This window comes from Octopus bimaculoides, chromosome 10 (assembly GCF_046866305.1).
Source record: "Octopus bimaculoides isolate indiv1 chromosome 10, ASM4686630v1, whole genome shotgun sequence".
In the NCBI taxonomy this organism is placed as follows: domain Eukaryota; kingdom Metazoa; phylum Mollusca; class Cephalopoda; order Octopoda; family Octopodidae; genus Octopus; species Octopus bimaculoides.
Window position 1 is genome coordinate 65116866 of NC_142937.1, and position 24609 is coordinate 65141474.

A 24609-nucleotide genomic window follows, 5' to 3' on the forward strand; every position below is an offset into this window, starting at 1 on the left:
AATACTTAGCGACATTTCATCCATCTTCACGATCTGAGTTCAAATTCCGCCGAGGTCGACTTTGCCTTTCGTCCTTTCGGGGTCGATGTAATAAGTACCAGTTGAGTACTGGGGTTCAATACAATCGACTCACTCCCTCCTCGAAATTACTTGCCTTGTGCCAAGTCATTCCCTTCTGAGATTAAATCACGCCAAGATCAACACAGAGATCAATTAAACCGATTGTTCCATACCATAATGTTCGGCCTTGTGCTTTCGTTAGAAACAATTACCGTATTTTGCTGCATAAGACGCACATTTTTTGCATTAAAAAAAAATAATAATAATAAACCCTGAAAATTAACCTGTGCTTTCCCCTATACTAGTTGATATGATGTTACTGAAGTTTTCTTTGGGTTTACTGCAATCAACTTTTACAAAGGCTGCTGTTTCATTACATAGCAATTGCAAGTATATTTCTGTTCTATAAAAACATTTTATATAAGCATATAACGAAAAACAGCATTTATTTTTTCTAAAAATAAATAAAGGTTTCAATGTTTTCAAAATTTTGGCACAAGACCAGCAAGTTCGAGGGAGAGAGTTATGTCAATTTCATCGATTCCAGTGCTTAACTGGTACTTATCTTATCGACCCTGAAGGATAAAAAGCAAAGTCGGCCTCGGCGGAATTTGAACTCAGATTGCAAAGACAGATGAAATGCCTGATGAAAAGCATTTTTCCCGGCATACTAATGGCTCAAGCAGTTCGCTGCCCTTCTCTAGAAATTAATAACAAAAATATTGCAAGCCTTCAACGTTATGTAATTTTAGCCAATCAGAAACCACCATTTCCGGTATACCATACGTTGCAATTATCTTAACTGGTTTAACGTTGTTGGTATAATACAAATACAATTTCAGCAATATGAAATGATATGTATGTATATTATGTTATACCTTTAACTCAAATTTATTATTCTTGATTTATTTGTATGTTATCGGTTGAAATAATATATTTGTGTATAAATTTTTATATTATATGTTCTATATTTTGCATCTAACTTCTTATATATTTCTTATTCTTTTATTTATTTTATTTTTCTTACGTTATTTTTATATCCCTTTATTCCTTATGTTTGGTGGATTATGTTGTATTTCTTATATATGATCATTGAGGGAGTGTAGTATGTTGAGTCGTTAACCTAACGTTTTTATTCTATAACTAATATTTTACTCTTGTCTCAATTATTCTGAGCACTTGCAGCCCTGTATAAAATCTATTAGTTTCCTAATAAGAAACTATTAATATTATATATATATATATATATATATATATATATATATATATTAGACTACTGTTCTGTTTGCTTATTAATGGCAGTGGTGCAGTACCGCCATCTTTTGAAAAATTGCGAAAGGTTGACTTCTCGTGTCAAAGAACAGGAGTTTGTTTCTGCAATCTTGAGCGTTTAGAATTTGGTTCATTTGCATCAGACTTTTACTGTAGTCACAAATCATTTCAAGTCCTGCAAATTAGCTCCTTCATCTATGGCAGGTGTATCAAGGAGGCATGAATATAATACCACGTTTCAATTAGTAGTAGTGCAATATACCGAAGAACGTGGGAAAAGGGAAGCAGAGAGAAACCTTAAACTTCTAACTACCGGGAAGCTGATTCGCCAGACGAGGAACAGGAAGAAGAATTTTAAGAAAGATAATTTGCAGAAGTGTAATCTTCGAACACTGCCAGCAAAATGACCATGCTTAGAGGATATTAGACTGAAGAAATTTATATGTGATGACTACATAGATGATAATTTGGAAACATTCTTGCTTAAGGAATGAATGATTTCAAAGGAACTGATTAAAATGGTTTCGTTTCATGAAATGAAATGGTTTAGGTTCCCGAATAAGAATGTCGTAAGCTCAGAAAATGCCTGCAGAATACAAAGAGAAAATAGTGGACTTTTAGAATAGCTGTCACGAATAAAATGGAATTTATTGATTTTTGGGGGGGATTTTTTTGTTAATTTTTAATATCCTAAATTCTAAGACATGTAATTTGCATTAAAAAATTATTTTTCAATCCATGTTTCTCAAACTTCTTAACCACCTACCCCCATCGTGCTTCGGAATAGCTGTCACGATTTACTTTTTTTTCAATATTTTTCGCTATTATATAATGTTGCACGTTCTAAGCACTTTATAATTCCACACTAAAAAGCTACCTTTCAGTTTAGGCTGTTACTATTTTTTGACAAGAAGGCGGAAAGCTGGCAGAATCGTTAGTGTGACAAACAAAATGCTTAGCGGCATTTCGTCCGTCTTTACATTCTGAGTTCAAATTCTGTCGAAGTCGACTTTGCCTTTTATCCCTTCGGGGCCGATTAAATAAGTACTACTTGAACATTGGGGTCGATGTAATCGATTTACCCCTCCCCTAAATTGCTGGCATTGTGCGAAATTTTGAAACCAATATTTCTTGACAAAAGTCTCTCCCGCCACTACTACTACCAAGGAAGGAAATGTTCAGAAATAATAGAAAAAAAACTATTTCACTGGCGGGAAATGCATTCTTTCAGAGTGCTATTGCAAAATATTCTATCACTGTGCATCAGGTGGCTTCGCCCACACTTCATCCCCGATCTGAATGGATGCAGACGCTTCTCATTTTCGAAATTCTGCGGTACAACGCTCAGGTGTCTTCATTCGTACTTGAACATAGATCTTCGTGGAACCAACTCTTCAGTTTGTCCTACTCCGGGCGACATATGGTGAAAAACTTCCCTAATGAGGAAGATTCACTTCCTTTCATGGCTTTCAACTTTCCCGGTCCAAAACCAGCTCCGGTACACTCCCATATGATACACTTTGAATCACGACAGCACGCAGTCCTCATCTCAACGTCAAGTTCACATCCTTCAACGCATCCAGTTCAACCACACTAATGTGACTGTAGTTATCCTTCTTCCTGAACCACGCTGCATCTTCCACCTCAACACCTCCCATTTTCAAAACGACTCCTTCTTGCTATGCTACTCACATTACACCATACAATCCTCTTTGTGTGTGTGTGTGTACATGCTAACTTCCCCTCACCGAGTTCTCCGCTCTCACTCTCTTCAGAATGTCTTGCATCATGGCAGCTGTATTCTCCCTTGCTTTGTCTTCCCAGCTCGCTCTTTCAGCTTACTTCTTAATCCTACCATTTTCCGACAAATTAAGAACACTTTTTGTCAGTCCATGTCCTTGTTCAGGTATGGACGGCGGCGGCGGCGGGGCTTCTTCCTTCCAGAAGTATTCCACTGTCCATTGTTTACCATCAATCTCAACCCGGAAATCATCATCTTCGATATTAGTTGCAAGTTTTCCTTCTCTCTCCGCTCGACTGGTCGATCTTACAGCCTTCTTCCTCCGCTACATTCTCACAGCACACGGAACACCGATCCCCAAATTCTACCTCCATCTTGCCAACCGTCACGTCACCCAACCGGACAATCACATCCATTACTACAATTACATCAACACCATCCTTAATCTCATCGACAACAATCGCCTGTACCATTAACTCCACCACACTGATGCCTCTACACCTAACCTCTATACCATGCACAGCACTCAGGGTGGATTTTTGCTCCAGTTCTCAACTGTTTTCACGGTTTTTCCCAGAGTTGTTGAGCAGCCCGTATCAACAAAGGCTCGCGCTTCCCTTGCACCCACCAGAACCTTTATCAAAGGTGCAGTTCTAATCGGTTGTCAGGGCAACTACCGGAGCAGCAGCTTCTCTTCCTCCGTTAATTTGTTTGCAATAGATTGCTATGTGCTCAGGCAAGTCCCAATGTTAGAGCATATCACTATGGATTTGGGCTCCTTGCAATCTCTGAGCATGAGAGAACCCCGACACCTGAAACATGGTCCTTTAAGTGACCGTGTCGGCTCACCTACTCATCTACAGTTCTCATTACTCGCCACCAACTTCTGTCCTGCTAGTCTCTATCTATCATGGCCATTTCCGTGACATCACCAGTGTCGTTTTGCGTCAACACCGGTGTCCTCTATAGCAAATCGATCACCGACATTGTGTCAATGCCCAACAGTTGCAACCTCACAGAGATATGATCGGGGAATGCAGTCATGAAAGACAGCTTTACAATTTCTCCAATAATCCACCAGTAAACCCTGCTACCCAAGTTTGTCTCCTTATCTCACTCACGTAGTTGTCCACCTGCTCTTCTTTCCATCTCACTCTACCCAGCTTGTTGTATACCTTAAAAGTATCTTCTGTAAACGCATCCTTCAGTCACTCTTCGATCTTTTCGACTTATAGTTGGTTCGCTCCATCCATCTCTAAATACAAATTCAGAGCACTTCCTTCTAAGTACAGAGGCATAACACTGATCATGTCTTGTATGCACTGCAGCTTCACAACGATCCTCACTTTTTTTTTATCCAGGTCACAACGTCACCTACCCCGAAAAACAATCTCAAAACATTGCTACCGATTCTAATCCTCGTGACCATGTTGAACGTCGGCAGGAAAAAAAGGGGGAAAATCCCAACAGATAAACAACATGCCGAAATAGCTTGCAAAAGGGACGGTAAAGTAAAACGCTCTTACCTTGAGACGAACTTCAAACAGGAGGAACCACTCTCTACACAAGCCTAAATGGTCTCGCTACTCAACCTCTGGTCAGAATCTACCATCCCCCAAAACTCGTTCGCAACGGATGCCCTACGAAAAAAGGAGCAGATCGTATCCCTCACTTCACTCACCCTCCTTCGCTTCCAGTCCTGACGTCTCCCTTCAACCTTCCACAGAAGGTGAACTCGCAAAATCGTTAATGTGTCGGACAAAATGCTTAGCAGCATTTCTTCCAGCTCTTTATACGTTCTGAGTTCAAATACCGCCGAGGTCTACTTTAGCTTTCAAACTTTCATAGTCATAAAATAAATAACAGTCATGTACTGAGTATCGATGTAATCTACTAGCCCATTTCCCCAAAATTACTGGCCTTGTGCCAAATTTTGAAAGGACTATTTTTATTACTGTTACTGTTTACGTTGGAGGAGGAGCGCTAACCTAAATGCTTCTTTCTCTGTATTTAGTTCCGTTTGTTAATGTTAAGAATTCGATTCCAACCTGGTTCGATAAAATCAATACGAGTATTATACTTATCTTCGATTCGAATAATTAAATATACAATCCCTCTGCCTTCTACGGATTTTATAGATTTGGGTAAATGGGGAAAATCCTCTCCTTCTTTCTACAGTAAAAAAGAAAAAGTAAAAATGGTTTCAAATTTTGGCCCAAGGATAGCAATTTCGGGAGAAGGGTTAAGTCGATTATATCGACTCCAGTGTTCAACTGGTACTTATTTTATCGACCCCGAAAGGATGACAGACTAAGTCGATCTCGGCGGAATTTGATCTCGGAATGCATAGACGGTCGAAATTCCTCAAAGCAATTTTGCACCTTAAAGGATGTTTCCCCAGCTCATCGGCTTAAATCGTTGTTACAATTATTTCCAGTTTAGACAAAGCCAACACGCTTGAGTTGGTGTTGGGGTAGTTGATTATATCGACTGTCTCTACTTGACTTGTTCTTATTTTATCTACCTCGAAAGAATGAACAGGTAAGTTGGCTTCTGCGAGATTTGAACTCGGAATGTAAAGACATGAAATAAATTCATTTTGTTTTTATAATGCGCTAACGACTGCTTGCTCGAATAATGATAATTACTTTATTTACGAGATGTACAGCGAATGAGACACATCACAAAAACGAAAGCAAAAAAAAAAAAAAAACGGCGGAAGGATTAAATGTTTTAATCAGGGAAATTGGATTCCATTTTATCTGGCAGTTATATATATATAAAGTAACAACAAAAGAATGAGAACAAAGTAAAATTGGAAGGTACCGCACGAGTGAAAATATATAGGAAAGAGGATTTGAAAATGCAGAGGTCTTTTAAATATGTTTATTGACTTGACCGGTTTCACTTTTTTCAAAAAAAGACTTTTAAAAGTGAAGTGCAAGGCTTTGTGTAGCTTTTGTGGTGTTAAAAATTAGTTAACATAGCTGTATTTAAATACAGTGACAGAGTCTATATATATATATATATATATATATATATATATATATATATATATATAATACAAATGATATATGAGCATATGCATGTATACATACATATATGTACGTACCTACATCTACATGTATATATAGATGCATATCCGGGTACAGGACGTCAGAAAAATGAACGGGAACATAAAGCACAAAAACGGACTTTGTTTACAGACAACAGAACGAACACATAGGAAAACAGACGGGCCTCTTACGGAATTATTCCTTCAGGTATGTACATATGTGTATGTATACATGCACATGCTCATATATCATTTGTATTATTATATTATCGAACGCGACGCGTCCATTTGCAAGTATATATATATATATATATATATATATATGTATATATATATATGTATATATATATATATATACATATTTCTAGTTTATGTAAATGTTTATTTAGTATAATTGCATCATGGTAGAGTTATATCGAAGACTAGCAGTACAACCCGACGTTGTCCGGGTGTGACTTATTACGCCATCTACGATAAGTCTTGCTAGGTGAAAATCAACTAAAAAAGAAAGCCTTACAATGAAAAAACCCTTATGATGTAAATATGTTCATAATTCAAAAGACGAAATTAATAGGGAAAGTCTGAAGGCTGTTTTGTGTAACATTATTAAGTGTACGTAAATTTCATCCATCTAATTGGCTATACAAATGCTTGTGCAAAACAACTTTTTGCGCTGCCTTGATTATAGATAGCATGGTAATTCCTTTTCGCAGGAGCTGCTAGGACGGCAATTTGTGATGAAGCAATTGCTGGCGATTTGTTGCTACACAGTTCTGCCAGAATTCTATCAGATTGGGCAGTAGATGATGCACCGTTTTGCATTATGTTCAAAGTAACTTCTGGAATGTGGTGAATTGCTGCAGTCTGTTGCTGTCTTTTTAAACCGGTTTCTTTCTTTCCCCAGCAAGCTCTCTTCTTTGGAGGCATAATCTATGTACATATTAAACAGAACAACAAAAGTTATAATAGATGGGAGGGTCGGTAGTTTTCACATTTCGGTGATTTTTCAGATTAACACCCGCACGATGACGTAACCCTAAAACCGTAACCGTAAGACTAACCCTCATCGTAACCCTGACCCCAAAACCGTAACCCTAACACCCTAGTGAAAATGGTGCGGGTATTAATCTGAATAATAATAATAATGACCTCTGCAGATCAAACTCCCAACCCAACTAAGTCTTAAGTGTATATATATATGGGCAACACACACACACACTAAATAAAAAAATGTTAGTAAGTACAGAACTTCAGCATTATATATTAAGAGAGGCAACATACACACACACTAAATTTAAAAAATGACAGGTATTTGTATGTATGTGTGTATTAATGTGTATTCTGTGTCTATATATGGTAGTAATTAAATGCGTTTTAAGAAAGATATTAAAAAAATTCAGTTTACCCGTACGATTTTCACTACAGTGTTAGGGTTAGGTAGGTAATGATGCGGGTGTTAATCTGAAGATTTACGAAAAGATTTTCAAAAAAAACTCAGTTTGTAGGGAATAAATGTTTGTTGATCGTATTTGAGAAACATGTCTCGCTGGTAAATGACGGTGTTAGAAATGGAAAGTAAACTTATAATTCCCGCCAATTAGAATGAGGTCATTGGTAACCATAGGTACATATATTTGTGTGTATTTACGTATGATTGGCAGTGTGTCTGTTTATTTGACTCTCCCTCCCCTTCGTTTCTCTGTCTTTTTTCTTGGATCGTTCGTAAAAGAAAGTAGCAATTGAAACGATGTGTAAGAGGAATAGAAATAGTTAATTTTAGAGGGGCAAAGTAATTTTGTATGTATCTGTCACTACAGTATCGAAATGTGATCGTTTCAGTTTTGATAGTTTTCTTTTTCTCCTTCCTTTCTTTTTGTATTTGTTGTTTGATTTTTCGTAAAGGTTCATCAGAGGAAGTAGGAGTTGAAAGGATTTGTATTAGAAAGAGGAAATTAGATTTTATTAGGGAGAAAATGTTTACTCCTGTAGTTTTACGGATTTTATTCATTATTAGGAAATTTTTGGAGTGAAAAAATGACGCAGTGACGTAACTTATTGTATTTAGAATATTAATTGCGATTGTTTAATCGAAGAAATTTTGAATTGTGTAAATGTATGAATTTTAAACATACACACAGAGTAGATTTGCCTTTTATAGTATAGATACAGTGAATTAAGGTGTTAGTGGATAGGTTGAAGGAAGAAATATATAAATCGAATGCCATTAAATGTACACGAAATAAAATAGGTGTACAGATCCTAGCAAAAGTGAGGAACCAGCGAATTAGGGTTAATAGGAAAATTCCCAAATCCCGGGCTACTCTAACTACTAAGAGAAAATCCCCTCCCAGTATTTGATTCTGGTCTCTGGCTCACAGTCATATATTTAGACTAAGTTTATTTAGCCATTCCACACTCAATCCTCTTAATAGGCGTCCTCAAATTTTCTGTTCCGGCGTAACAAATCATCATATCTAGCGGCATTGTCGTACCCCGCGTAAGGAATATAGTATAAAAGAATTGGATTCCATAGAATACAGACAAGAGATGTGTGGTTTGTAATTAATTTAAAATTGTTGCACCGACAAGAATGGAAACAGGTAAATAATTCCAATGCTGGCTGTCTGGCTATCTATGCAGCTCTCTAGCAGAAAAAAGGCTGTAGCGGTGATTCGAATCCTCTACCACTAGATAACCGGTTAGACATCACGAGCGAACCACCACAGTTTCACGTACTTTGTCTATTAATCGACAAATCATTATGAGGATGTGGTGTGATATGGTTTTCTCGAATGTTTTTGTCTCCTAGAATGATTGTTTTGCCACTCAGTTAACAACAGAGTGTGGAAAGCGGCTGAGTGACACGAGCATCCATTCTTGTCACGCTAATGGTTCCAGACATTTGTACGGACAACTCTTTGGACAGACTCATCCTGGACATTCACACCATGTCTCACAAGTAACTTCTACGGATGCAGTACGGTTTTTCATTGTGAATAGCCAACTCCAATATCTTTATGTCTGGCAATAAATATTCAGTTATTCTACACGCAGCCAACGAAATATATCTTCATTTACCCGCTACTCAAGAGACAGGTGAGAGGCGACAAAGTATAAAAGTTACCTGGAAATGTCAGTGGGAGCCATTTTGAAACGAGACCAAGGATGAAAACGATTTTCATTGAAGCTTCATTATGCAACCATTGCATTTAAACCCGTTGAAGAATACAACAAATTTTATTTAAAACATTCAAATTCAGAGTAAAAAAAAAATGAAATATAAGTTAAGTGCTGGTGACTCTATCATTCTCTTCTCCAAATATTCTGGTCACGTAAAGGGTAAAGAGCAAAGACCTCCTTCGGTCATAAATGACAATGGGATTGCACCTAGAAAGCTACCCTCCGAGGTGCAAGTCCGGGAATGATCGTTTATGGAGGGCTAGCAGTCGTTCATGCATACCAGCCTCCTCTCTCCACTCCGCCGATGTTATCCAAGGGCAAGACAAAGGCCGATACAGCTTGGTACCAGTGACGTTGCAACTCATTTCTATAGCTGAGTGACCTGGGACAACGTGCAATAAAGTGTTTTGCTCAAGAACACAACACATTGCCTGATCCGCGATTCGAACTCACTACCGCATGATTGTGAGTCCGACACTCTAACCACTGAACCATGTGCCTTCAAATGCTGGCCATGTACCTATGTAAGAAATCTCTTTTTAGATTTAATCTTACATTTTTATGTAAGAATTAGGAGAACAATTAGCTTGGTGCCTTCTTGTAAGTAACTCAATTATAGGCACAATTATAGAGATCCCAGCATATCATCTTCAGTTGACAGTCTTACACGAAATTCGATTTTATTTATAAACATTCTTCACAACGATAAGTGGATGAGACCAGCAAAAGTCTCTCCAATACGTTTTCTAGACGTACGAGTTTCGAGTTAACGTTTTAGTTCGTTGTAGTCACTTAAAAACTCTGGCGTTTTTACAAAGCTTAGGTACTACCACACTTTCTCTTGCGTTTCCCGGTTTGAGAAACCCTATTCTACGTGGTCACGCAGCGGGACTCTGGAGGTAACGAGTGTTCTGAAATGCAGGTTCTCCGAAACAAACTTTACAAAGCGGGACAAGTCTTGGGGGGGGGGGGGCTCTCATCGGGAGCAACAATAAAAATTCAAAAAGAAAGTGTTTGTTTTGTTTTGTTTTGTTTTTTTCTTTTCAGAAAGGGCTGATTGGGGTATTCATAGCCTCTTCTTTAGCTTTCTGACATCAAGAACGGATGCCTTTTTATGGGCCCTGTTGAGAAGATTTTTTTTTTATCAAGGTAAGTTGATGGCTTACAATGTTTCTAATGTTTCTGTCAGAGCTTCCTTTAAAAGGTGAATGTCATTCTTCAGTAGATAAGCAAATACATGGCTCCAGTTCAATGTATCCCTTCAACCCTCCCTCTCATAAACCCTGTATAGGATTACCTTATCCAATGCGTCTTCCCTTCTCGAAGCGGTTGGATGCAATCGGGACTCTCTTCCGACACTCATGAACTTTAGTGTTGTACTGAAAAAAATCTGAAACCTCTACCCACGTTTAACTTCAATCTCCTGTGTACTCCCCAAACCCAAGAATTCATTGCTATCTACATTCCGATTCTGTAGCACCCTTAGTACGTCCTTCAAAATGACACTAAGTGCAATCTGAGAAATTTGGTTGTTATTTCTAGCAGGCCAAACGACCACGTCGAGGCAGCTCCACCACATTGCCTCGTGTCGTTGCTATTGATTTTGATAATGGTTGTGATTAAAACACAAGTCTGTCTTGAATCGAGTAAACTCCTGACCAAATATATTCCAACCTTTTATAGTATATCTATGACTACATTACACAATATCTTTTCTACTTTTTTAAGAAGACAGAAAATAATTTGAGGCAGATTTAGTTGCTATTTTTAATAAGCCGCTGTTGATTGCTAGTGTTAGTATTTCCATTGTTCCTGTTATTGATGTGTTTGCCGCACCTCACACGCCTATACACCTGTCTATTAGCATCATAGTCATTATCAACAACAGCAACAACAGTATTTATCACTCCCACTCTTCCCACCAACCGTTGCTACGGTGACATTAGTTTCCAATCCACCGGGACGTGTTTATATTACCGTTACAAGTTAACACAAATTGGGACCAGCAGTATCCGTACCGTACGCTGGACAGACAGACAGCTGACCCTTCTTCTTCAAGCTCCCAAAATGTAAGGGGAAGACAAGCTGACATACAGACACGCACACGTGTAACCCACGCAATACATACTGTTGCAATCAGTCACGCATACACGCGCAGGTAAACAAACACATACATAACACTGAGGAGTCAAAGTTGAAGTTTCTATAACTAATACAAGGAGGTGTTCACATACGCTCGCGGGTGCCTGATCGCCTATATATATACACACACACACACACACACACGCACGCACATAATACATACATACATACATACATTATTAACACGCATAAATGTCTATAATTGCAAACACGCATGCGAGTATACAGGAAAAACGTTTTATATCTGAATAAAATAGATACACACTCGTGCAATCATGCAGATGAAATTATTTACATTTGCACTGACACAAATCCGCACATACTCGCATATTTATGTACACATATATAGGTAAGCTTTTTAAGTAGTAAATCTGCTTTCATTCATGTACTCATGCCCATATGCAAACACACACACACACACACACTCAGATACATACACAAACTCATACACGTAGAGACATACAATGCATTTTCTATTAGAATCTTGATAGTTCTTACAAAGCAAGACAAACTGCACTAGAGAACCAGAGTGCATTGATACAGAAAGGCGGTTAACACTTAAGAAAATTAAAGAAAGAACATGGAAAGTCCTACAAAATCTGGGGTTGACCTGAATGTGTCACCTCCACTTGTATCCATTAAAGGTGAGAACCATATTAATTTGCTCTCTCTCTCTCTCTGTTTCTGTCTTAATCAATGTCTTTCTGTTCATATCTCACTCATCCTTTCTCAATTGTTTCATTGTTATTAATATTTCTCATATTCATTTTGTTTTTCTTTCTTCTTATATTTTTCCTATTTCCTTTTCTATTTCTTTCAGCTTTGTCTTATTCAATTACCACCACCATCCTCTCTCTCTCTCCCTTTCTCTCTTCTCTCACATCCTTTCTCTTTTCTCTCATTCTTTTTCTGTACTCTTGTTTTACACGTGTTTCTCTCTTCATCTCACTCACTCACTCACATATATTCAATCAACCTCTACCCGACATGCACTCCACCTGCACTCAACTAAGTTGTGTCCTGGAAGTGAACATTTGCAATTTTCAGTCTGAATTAGGAATCCAAATTTGTCTATACATGTATATGCATATATACATACAAATTATCAATATACACAGGTACATACCAACATATGTTTTTATTACATTAATAGTTTTGGTCTTTGGATTGTGGCTGTACTAGGAGCACTATTTTCAGAGATTCAGTTGACTGCATTGATTCTACTATTTCACCTGATACTTTTTAATTGTCCATGTTTATTGAATGACTAAGTCCACCTCAAAAAGGTAGTTTTATTTGATGCACCAGTTTACACCAGCTCGCACATGCATGCATACATACACACACACACATGCACATATGTATATATGTATGTATATATACAAACATAGATACATACATACATATTTGTATATATATATATATATATATATATATATATATATATATAGTGAATTCATATAAACGAATAAAATTAATAAACAACAAGAGGACATGCACAAGGAATATATTAGCCTGATGCTTTGAGAATTTGATGTTTCGAGAATTGCTCCTCGTCAGAAAGGAGAAAGGGAAAAGTCCAAAGAAGGAAAAGAAATCACTAGCAGCATGTGTGTAGTTACTATTGTTGTTACCGTATATATATATATATATATATATATATATATATATACATACACACACATACATATATGATTGGCTTGTTTCAGTTTCCATCTACCAAATCCCCTCAGCAGTCATTTGCTCAAGTTGTCACACAGTAGGACTGAACCTGGAACCATGTGGTTGGGAAGCAAGACTGTTATCATACAACCACACCTGTGCCTATATTAAATTACTGTTTTGGTTTCATTATGTGAGGTTTTACAAATTAAATGGGTAGTTACAAATTCAAATACACCTGAAATTCTATCTGCCGGCCGAGATTCCCCACCTCTTCATCACATGGTTTCTTTGGCCTGCCTGAAATAGTAATCAAGTTACCCTCAAGTTGCACCTTACCAAAGAAATTTAGATTGGGATGTATTCCTAAGTATATCTGAAGAAAGAAGTCATAGTTGGAATGCTTTTTATTCATTGATCTATTGAATCAGGGCTAAAACTAAACTATAACTCTTTTATTCTTTTACTTGTTTTAATCATTTGACTGTGGCCATACTGAAGCACTGCCTTAAAGGGTTTTAGTCGAAGAAATCGACCCCAGGACTTATTCTTTGTAAGCCTAGTACTTATTCTGTCAGTCTTTTGTCAAACCGTTAAGTTAGGGATGTAAACACACCAACATTAGTTGTCAAGTGATGGTGGACACACACACACACACACACACACACACACACACACACACACACACACACACACACACACACACACACACACACACACACACACACACACACACACACACACACATATATACAACAGGCTTTTTTCAGTTTCCATTTGATGAATCCACTCACAAGGCTTTGGTTGGTCCAAAGCTAGAGCAGAAGACACTTGTCCAAGGTGTCACACAGTGGGACTGAACCCAGAACCATCTGGTTGAGAAGAAATTTTCTTACCACACAGCCATGCCTGCAGCAACTTTATGGGAGGGATATGCTGGAAGTGTTGTTGCTAGAATAAGAGCTGGCTGGAGAGAGAGTTCAGAGAGCTATTACCTCTTTTGGTAACAACAGACCTATCTCTCAAAGTGAAAGGCAGATTGTATGACGCTGCATACATATAGAAATGCTACATGGTTTTGAAACTATGACCATGAATGCAGAGACTATGTGAAAACTAGAAAGAAATGAAGCTAGTATGCTCTCTTAGGTGTACAACATCAGTATGTATGACAAAATCCAAACGTGTCGGGAAAAAATTAGGCATAAGAGGCATCAGATGTGGTGCGCAAGAAAGAAGAATGCTCGGATATGGTAATGTGATGTGGATGGATGAGAAAAGTTGTATAAAGTTCCCTCTCCCAAACAGATATTCACTATGTCCACCTCAATCCCCATTTCTAATCGCCTATCACACTCATTACACATCCACATTTCCTTAACCCCTATTCTCTCATTCATATGCATTTGTCCTCCCACCATCACTTGATAACCAATGTTGGTGTGTTTACATCTCCATACCTTAACAGTTTGCCACAAGAAACTGATAGAATAAGTACTAGGCTTACAAAGAATATGTCCTAAGGTCGATTTGTTTGTCTAAAGGCGGTGCTCTAGCATGGTCACAGTCAAATGAGTGAAACAAGTAAAAGAATATATATATATATATATATATATATATATATATATATATATATATATATATATATATATATATATATATATATACATATATATACACAGATATATATATATATATAGTGTAGTATATTGCCACTTAAGTGTGGCTGACCCCTAGGGGTGGATGTTACTGTTGCTTTTAGCCCCAGGAGGACATCTCCTCCAGCTGGCTTATCGACACACGACTGTGTCCTGTTTGCCAAGGGAAGTTATCCCTCTCACCTCGATCTGCGGCACGAACGTATCCGGATTTCAGGGTTATTTCCCTTCGTCGGCGTCCGACAGCTGATGACCTTGGTGAGAGAGAAAAAAAACCTGGCAAACTTATATCTTCTTTTCCAGTGAAATTCTTCACTGATATTGAAAAGGTGAAAACAAGCAATGTTAATTCTCTAAATGAAGTATTAACAGTAACTGCACGATAAAGTGTAGTATATTGCCACTTAAGTGTGGCTGACCCCTAGGGGTGGATGTTACTGTTGCTTTTAGCCCCAGGAGGACATCTCCTCCAGCTGGCTTATCGACACACGACTGTGTCCTGTTTGCCAAGGGAAGTTATCCCTCTCACCTCGATCTGCAGCACGAACGTATCCGGATTTCAGGGTTATTTCCCTTCGTAGGCGTCCGACAGCTGATGACCTTGGTGAGAGAGAAAAAAACCTGGCAAACTTATATCTTCTTTTCCAGTGAAATTCTTCACTGATATTGAAAAGGTGAAAACAAGCAATGTTAATTCTCTAAATGAAGTATTAACAGTAACTGCACGATAAAGTGTAGTATATTGCCACTTAAGTGTGGCTGACCCCTAGGGGTGGATGTTACTGTTGCTTTTAGCCCCAGGAGGACATCTCCTCCAGCTGGCTTATCGACACACGACTGTGTCCTGTTTGCCAAGGGAAGTTATCCCTCTCACCTCGATCTGCAGCACGAACGTATCCGGATTTCAGGGTTATTTCCCTTCGTCGGCGTCCGACAGCTGATGACCTTGGTGAGAGAGAAAAAAAAAACCTGGCAAACTTATATCTTCTTTTCCAGTGAAATTCTTCACTGATATTGAAAAGGTGAAAACAAGCAATGTTAATTCTCTAAATGAAGTATTAACAGTAACTGCACGATAAAGTGTAGTATATTGCCACTTAAGTGTGGCTGACCCCTAGGGGTGGATGTTACTGTTGCTTTTAGCCCCAGGAGGACATCTCCTCCAGCTGGCTTAATCGACACACGACTGTGTCCTGTTTGCCAAGGGATACGTTCGTGCTGCAGATCGAGGTGAGAGGGATAACTTCCCTTGGCAAACAGGACACAGTCGTGTGTCGATAAGCCAGCTGGAGGAGATGTCCTCCTGGGGCTAAAAGCAACAGTAACATCCACCCCTAGGGGTCAGCCACACTTAAGTGGCAATATACTACACTTTATCGTGCAGTTACTGTTAATACTTCATTTAGAGAATTAACATATATATATATATATATACATATATATACACAGATATATATATATATATATATATATATATATATATATATATATATATATATATATATATATATATATATATATGTATGTTCATATAATGATATCTACCAAATATATTGGTAAGATAAAACATGTAATCGTTACCAAAATATCAAAAATTCATCCATTAAGGTCTATAATAAACTCCTTATGAATCGATCTCCTTGGTTATATATCAAAAATTTGAATGAGAGTTTTGACGCTAATATCCATATATATTAAAGTTTATTACCTATGTAAACATTTCTGTATAAGGTCAAATTCAACTCTTAATTCAAGTTAAATAAGCAAATTACCTTACACATCCTGAGGGTAAAAAGTAAACACCAAAACAAATTTATAATCTGTAAGAGTTGAATTTGACCTTATACAGAAATATTTACATGCATAATCTACATGTCACCTAGATACTATGGAATTAGTGCAGGTTTATTTATGCTAAACCTGTATTGATTGCATGAATAGAGACAACAAAAGCTCCAATAGGGACATGCCAATCTTACCTCTTTCAACAAGAAAACACATATATGATGTGTCTACCCACAAGGCATTGCACCTACCACTACACTCAGTTCTTCTTTCAAAGCACATTGGCCCTTCAGAAATCCTTCCCTGCTCATGTTTTACCTGGAGTTGGTTCAAGAACAAAAATTACGACATCAGTATCACTTTCTTAACCCGTTTGTTACCATATTTCTGCTGAAATAGTCAATTGATTTTGAAATAAATGAAGAATTTAGTAAAAAAAACTTTAACACTATTAACTTAGTATTTGGATCTTGAATAACATGAAATTTTGATGAAAAGTTTTAATTTAGAGCACCTTAAAATAGTAAGTGTGTATCATAGGACCAGGAGCAACCTTAGGCAGGTTGGTATCAAAAGGGTTACAGCCTATGGGCACTGCCCCTTTCTCTTGACCCATCTAAAAATATAAGTGTAAAAAAAAATACTTTTCTTACACTGGCACAGCTATTAATTTGCTTTTCAGTCAAACAGTTCTGGAGTTGAACTTAGTGCACAGTACCATAGGCAAGTGTTTTCTACGAAGCCTTGCCTGTAACTGTACAGAAGCCTGTCAGATGAACAGTGTCTGCTCCCTTGAATGTTAGACTAATCTGTTGCTTGGTTTAACAACATCACCCGGACTATGTGTGTCTTTAGCAGAGCCTATACTGTTGCAAATATTCTTATGAAGATAGTATTATCCTGTCTCTCTTCAAACAGTCTCTGAGGTACTACAAAGGATTATAGGTGCTGCTTCCTCCTTTAACTAAACCATAAAAAAGAAACAAAAACAAAACAAACTACTCCTCAAAATCAGTCAGACAAACAGAAACATAAAACACTAGATATATGTCTACCACCATAACCTTGGCCTTAAGGTGATGTAGTTCCTTCTGAAACACACAAACAAATAATTCAAAATGTAACTCACAATTTATAGCACTTAGCAGCATTATCTTATAACTTCACCCACTAGAAAATCCCATTAGTAACAAATATCTTCAGTGAGTCCAAATCTCCCTCAAATCACTCTGAACTTAAAAAAGAAAGGATACATTGTATGATATTGTCTGAGATACACTTCACTTCAAACAATAGAGGATGATAACGTGTGGAATCTTTTGATCATGTGCCTTTTTTGTTCAAAGTTGGTCTAGACTAAGTGATTTCCAATATAAGCATGATACCAGAAATTTTTGGGAGAGGATAGTTGATTATATGGTTTCAAATTGTGGCACAAAGCCAGCAATTTTGGGGGAGGGGGTAAGTCAATTACATCGACCCCAGTGCTCAACTAGTACTTATTTTATCAACTCCGAAAAGACGAAAGGCAAAGTCAACTTCATCAGTATTTGAACTCAGAACATGAAGTCAGAAGAAATACCACTAAGTATTTTGTCTGGCATTCTAATGATTCTGCCAGCCCACCACCTTAATAATAATAATGGTTTCAAATTTTGGCACAAACCAACAATTTTGTGGTAAGGGGTAGGTTGATCACATTAACTCCAGTGCTCAACTGTACTTATTTTATCGACCACGTAAGGATGAAAGTCAAAGTCAGCTTCAGTTGAATTCGAACTCAGAAGGTATAGGTAGAAGAAATACCACTAAGCATTTTGTCCAACATACAAACAATTCTACCAGCCTTAGTGTAGTTGGTTATATTGATCCAGCACTTGATTAGTATTTACTTTATCAACCTTGAAAGGATGAAATGCAAAGTTGATCTGGATAGGATTTGAACTCATAATGTAAAGAACTGTAACTAAATATCATGTGGCATTTTGTCCAATACTAACAATTATGCAGTTCACCACTCATCTCGATTAAATAGCAACAATCTTAGCTACTCCTTTAAACATTGCCAAATATTTAGATAATTGAAACTAAGAAAAAAAAAAAAAGATTTAAAAACACAGAGTATTTTATCATTTTCCTATGAACACCTTCAAAGATTCTATCTGGGTTTATCTTTGACTTCGTCAATCCAAACATTTCTCCAATAACTAAAACAGATTCTGATCTTTATGGTCAACTGATATGATGGAGCTCATTAATTTTCCATAATACATTTTTGACGATTTCAATAACAGAAGCTTCTATGACATACCATACTAACCACAATAAGTAAATAAAGCTACTTTCTATCTATCAAGAAGTGTAAACACCTTCCTAGATTACTAATTATGTGGAATAGTGTTAAGGTTACATTGTAGACTATAGCAGAATTTCAAATATATCCTTTCTCTTCAAAAGGAATTCTGTAAGGTTTTGTGTTCTATTATCCTTTCTCTTTAATTTGTTTGTACTCTCCATCATTTGCAACAGCTATGTCTTCACCATGCCTAAACATACTCCTTCACACTCTTATGGAATATACTCCTCTATTCCCTCTGTACCACTTATACTTCCTCCCCACTGTTTCCTGTGGGTAAACCCCAATACATTTCCAGCACTGTCTATTTCTCTCTTTCTCTCTCACACACACACACAAAATGACTGTCTCTTTATCTCTCTCTCTAACCCTCTCCCACCTTTCTTCTTCCTTGTCCTACACGGGTAGCTAAATATCTCTTCTATAGTAAGACAACTATCTCTGTCCCTCTACTATACTCCAATTTCCTGCTTGGCACACAGTCACTTCCGAGGTCTCTGTCTAACAAATTACTTGACAACTCTGGTTACCAAGTTTTATGTGCTGGTGCCATGTAAAAGGCACCTGTGCTAGTATCACATACAAAGCACCCAGTACACTCTGTAAAGTGACTGGCATTGGGAAGGGCATCTAGCCATAGAAAAAATGCCTAAACAGACAATTGGAACCTGGTGCAGCTCTCTGGCTTCTCAGCACCTCTCAAACCATTCAACCCTTGTCAACATGGAAAATGGACATTGGTGGCAAACTGGCACAATCGTTACCATGCCAGACAATATGCTTAGCAGCATTTCATCCATCTTTACATTCTGAGTTCAGATTTCACCAAGGTTGACTTTATCTTTCATCCTTTTGGGGTTGATATAAAAAAAAATACCAGCTGAACACTGAGGTCAAGTAATTGAATTTTTCCCTGCCCAGAACTTGCTGGCCTTGTGCCAAACTTTGAAACTAAATGATGATGATGATGATGATGATGATAATGATGGTCACTCTTACATTACCTCACACTCTAAACACAGTATCCTGTAGTAACTAGATTGCAATCCTGTCCTCTGATACTCAGGTGCAGCTGTACTCCTGACTTCAAGAAGTCCTTTATGAATTAGAATCTTGGTTTGTTAACAACAGACAAATGCAATGTTAAGCAAGTTCGTCACTGGTCTTCTCCCTGACCACACTAGGTGTGCATGTTTGTACCTTGTATATATATATATATAAAATACACCATTTTGAGCGTGGCCGTTGCCAGTACCGCCTGACTGGCCTTTGTGCCGGTGGCACATAAAAAGCACCCACTACACTCTCTGAGTGGTTGGCGTTAGGAAGGGCATCCAGCTGTAGAAATTCTGCCAAATCAGATTGGAACCTGGTGTAGCCATCTGGTTCACCAGTCCTCAGTCAAATTGTCCAACCCATGCTAGCATGGAAAGCGGACGTTATACGACGATAATGATGATGGTGATATATATATACATATATATATGTACATATATGCACATACATACATGCATACATACATACATACATACATATACAGATGTGTATAAATACATATTGAAAATAATAGAAATGAAACTAATATATATATATATATACAGATACATAATTAAAGTAACTGAAATTGAAACCACATAATAGCGAAAGTATTAATACAGATGCTATTGTTTTACTTTTGACACATAATATGGAAGCAGTGTAAGAGATAAGAGATTGCTCCAGGTTCGCATTAAGCAAGAAATAGAAAATGCTTTTAGCCCATCACACTGCATGAACCCTAAGTAAGGCATGTGTAAAATTTGAATGGAATCCATTGGGTAGTTCTCGAGTTTTAGTGATGCACACGTACAGACAGACAGATATTCTCAGCTTTATATATGTATATATATAGATGCAGAGAGAGAGTTAGTTTAGATAAGAGGCAGACACAGTAGCCTAGGGTAGTTTTTCTACCTGGCTGGCTCCTGTCAACCTTCCTACTCATGCAGGCATGGAAGATAGACATTAAACAATGAAGACAATGATGATGATGACGATATATACACAAACATCACAGAAGTAAATAGACACCCCATAAAACATCATTTTATATTTATTCTGCTTTGTAAAAGTTTATAGTTTTTAGTAATCGACATTTTTATGTTTCAGATTCTATATGTGACTGTTTAATCATGTCATGTACAAAAGAAGCATTGGAACTGTCTGAATTTCAAAGTGGCCATATTGTGGATCATTCTAAAGGTGGACATAGCATAAAATCACAGAAAACCTTTGGATCCCACTTTCTACAGTTATTAGAGTGGTTGTGTAATTCACCACGGAGGGGAAGGAGTCCACATCACCTCTCCCAGGTCAACCAGGGCCCTCTGACAGGACCCTTCTCTTTGCTAAGAGAAGTGTGGAGGATAATCCTCGTTGCAAGGCCTCTGACATAGCAGAACAAGTTGATACCAGTCCCAGAACAGTTGTCAGGTATCTTCACAAACTTGGTTACTATGGCAGAGCTGCAAGAAGGAAACCACTTCTTCGACCAGTCAACATCAAGCGGAGAAAAGATTGAGCCAGTGAGATGATGGAGAGGCTACTAGCCTTTTGGGACACTGTCATATTCTCTGATGAGTTCAGATTTGCTGTGTTTCCTAACAATGATTGAGTGTGGGTCTGGAGATTCTGTGTTCAAGGATTTGATGTGAAAAGATCGCAGCCAACACTAAAACACAGTAGCTAATTTGTGATGGTCAGGGGAGCAATTTGGAACAATAGTTGACTGGAGCAATAGTTAATCAGAGCTGAAGGAAACATAAACTCAGATAAATATGTGTCCATATTACAGAAAGGACTCCTTTCAATCTTCTCCAGTGGTGAAAAGTTTAAAGAAGACTCTTTATTTATGCAAGATGGGGCTCCTTGCACTAACATAGCTAGAGTGTGTACTGCCCAGGGTGGCCCTTCTGTTTGCCACCCCCAGGTCCCACAAAAAACGCATATTGCTTGCAGCAATAGCCTACAACAGGATGAAAAGTGCCACCCAGGATGAACTGAACCCCACCCAGTTATGCTAGTGGCTCCTTGTCACACAGCTAAAATTACCTGAGATTTTATGGATGAAAATAATATTAAAGAGCTTCCATGCCCAAGCCAATCACCAGATATGAACCCTATTGAACACTTCTGGGACATAATGGACAGGACACCTCATAAAAAGAACAACAAAACATCTTGAAATTCAGATGTTTTGAGATTACTATATGAAACTTGGCAAGAAATTTCACAAGAGAATATTCATCATCTGATCATTAACATGCCTTATAGGGTACTTGCTTTGAAAAGTGCAAGGGGCATGTCTACCAAATATTAAATATTCACATTATAGCAATTAATAAATAATTTGAATTATTTCAGATTTAAAGAAATTTTAATGGTTATAAGGCTGTCTATTTACTTCTGTAATGTCTGTGTGTGTGTGTGTGTGTGTGTGTGTGTGTGTGTGTGCGCGCGTGCGTGTGTGTGTAGATATGTGATATACATACATACACACACATAGAAGAAATACATATAATTAAATATATATATATATATATGTGTGTGTATGTGTGTATGTGTGTATCTTAATGAATAATAATTCTTCGGATAGAATAAATGGGTTAATAGAAACCAATGTAGCAAAGAACACAAAATAACTTTGGTGTTGTTCCTGTTTTTAAGGCAGGAACTCCTTGAAATTTTGGGTATTTGAGTATATTTAAAAATTTAAGGAATGGAGAAAACGCATGTTATAATTGCAATTATATATATGCAATTATAACATGCGTTTTCTCCATTCCTTAAATTTTTATATATATATATATATATATATATATATATATATATATATATATATATATATACATACATACACACACACACACACATTATATATACATATATATATATATATAAAAGAAATGATTAAGACTCAGGTGAATTAGGTACTTAAGTTGAAGCACCAAGTCAGTCCAGTATGATCCACACAGCTTGAAGTGAGGTGAATAAAAGCAAATTAGTAACAAGGATGTCCTTATTACTTATTTGCTTTTATATATATATATATATATATATATATATATATATATATATATATATATCTGTAAATAATGTGTGACAATTATTTGGTAGCCATGATAAGACTCCAAGTTTCGGATGCCAGGGCAGAAACCCATGCTGCCATCTCTTCAGTTACCTGGCCAGAAAACTGAAGAGATAGCGGCATGGGTTTCCGCCCCGGCATCCGAAACTCGGAGTCTTATCATGGTTACCAAATAATTGTCACATAATATTTACATATAAATTCCTCTATTTACATAATGTTGAGGTCTCTTTCTTTTGTTGTCTTACATTTTCTATATATATATATATATATATATATATATGAATATGTATAATACATATGTATATATATATATATATAAAATTTATATAAGGGCATTACTATACAATAATGCCTCACGCTTAAAGGGACTTCATAAGTCAAAACTACCAAAATAAGCACATTTTTACCGATCGCGAGGGAATGCAACTTTCAAAGCTAACCTCCTAAAAACTTTTAACTTAACGGTAAACCAATGGTTTCATAATTAACACACCAAAACTATGCAGTAAGCTGCATCTTTTATTCATCAGTACACGTATGGTCAAGAAACATGAAGAATAAACAAAAATCAACATACCCTGATGTACCCAACACAGTACATAGACGATTGTTCATCCTTATATATCCGTGAAAGAGGCAGGCTTTTTAAGTTACACTTCGGCAACATGTGCTTTTACAGAATAATATTCAGCACTGAATATATTCTAATTATTCATAATATAATGTAAGGATAAAATCTTTATAAGAATTTATCAAGTAGTCAGCGTGGAAAAACCTCATAAGGAAAAAGAACATCATTTTTTTTCCATAAATATATAATTTAATTTATATAAGGGCATTACTATACAATAATACCTCACGCTGAGAGGGACATCATAAGTCAAAACTACCAAAATAAACACATTTTTACCGATCGCGAGGGAATGCAACTAGTATGCTCTGTTGGACGTGTAATGTCAGTGTGCATGCACAACAGAATGTAAGCATCCTGAAAGTAAAGTTGGACATAAGAAGCATCAGATGTGGTGTGCAAGAGAGACGACTGTGCTGGTATGGTCACATGTTGCATATGGCTGAGGTCAGCTGTGTGAAGAAGTGTCACATTCTAACACTGGAGGGAACCTGCGAAAGAGGTAGACCCAGGAAGACATAGGACGAGGTGGTGAAGCATGATCTTTGAATGTTGGGCCTCACAGAGGCAAAGACAAGTGACCAAGAGCACTGGAGATATACTTCGCTTGAGAAGACCCACCAAGCCAAGTGAGATCATAGTTGTTGTCGATGCCAGTGTTGCATAGCTAGCCCATTAAAAGCACCCATGAATCGTTGGACAGTATGCTGTGATTGTGAAGACCTGTCTAACAGAAGGAAATCGTAGTCCTGGCCAGTGCCAGTGCTGTTTGACTGGCACCCCTGCTGGAGCATCATTCGAGCATTGAGCCTCATGAAAGCAGTGAGAGATGACCAAGACCTTTAGCGATATACTGTGCTTGTGTAGACCTGTCAGGCCAAGTGAGACCGTAGTCATGACCAATGCTGGTGTCAGGTTACTGCTACATAAAATACACC

At 37.4% G+C, this 24609-nt stretch overlaps 1 protein-coding gene across 1 annotated transcript in view; it reads left to right on the forward strand.

Moving 5' to 3' along the window:
* The first annotated feature begins 225 nt into the window (after positions 1–225).
* LOC106877714 (dynein axonemal heavy chain 5) overlaps positions 226–24609 on the forward strand; it is a 435668-nt gene continuing 411284 nt past the window's right edge. Inside the window, exons 1-3 of the mRNA XM_089358248.1 lie at positions 226–918; positions 10356–10457; positions 11931–12094. Coding sequence (XP_089214374.1) covers positions 12031–12094 — 64 coding nt within the window. The 5' untranslated portion in view covers positions 226–918; positions 10356–10457; positions 11931–12030. The remainder of the gene's footprint in view (positions 919–10355; positions 10458–11930; positions 12095–24609) is intronic.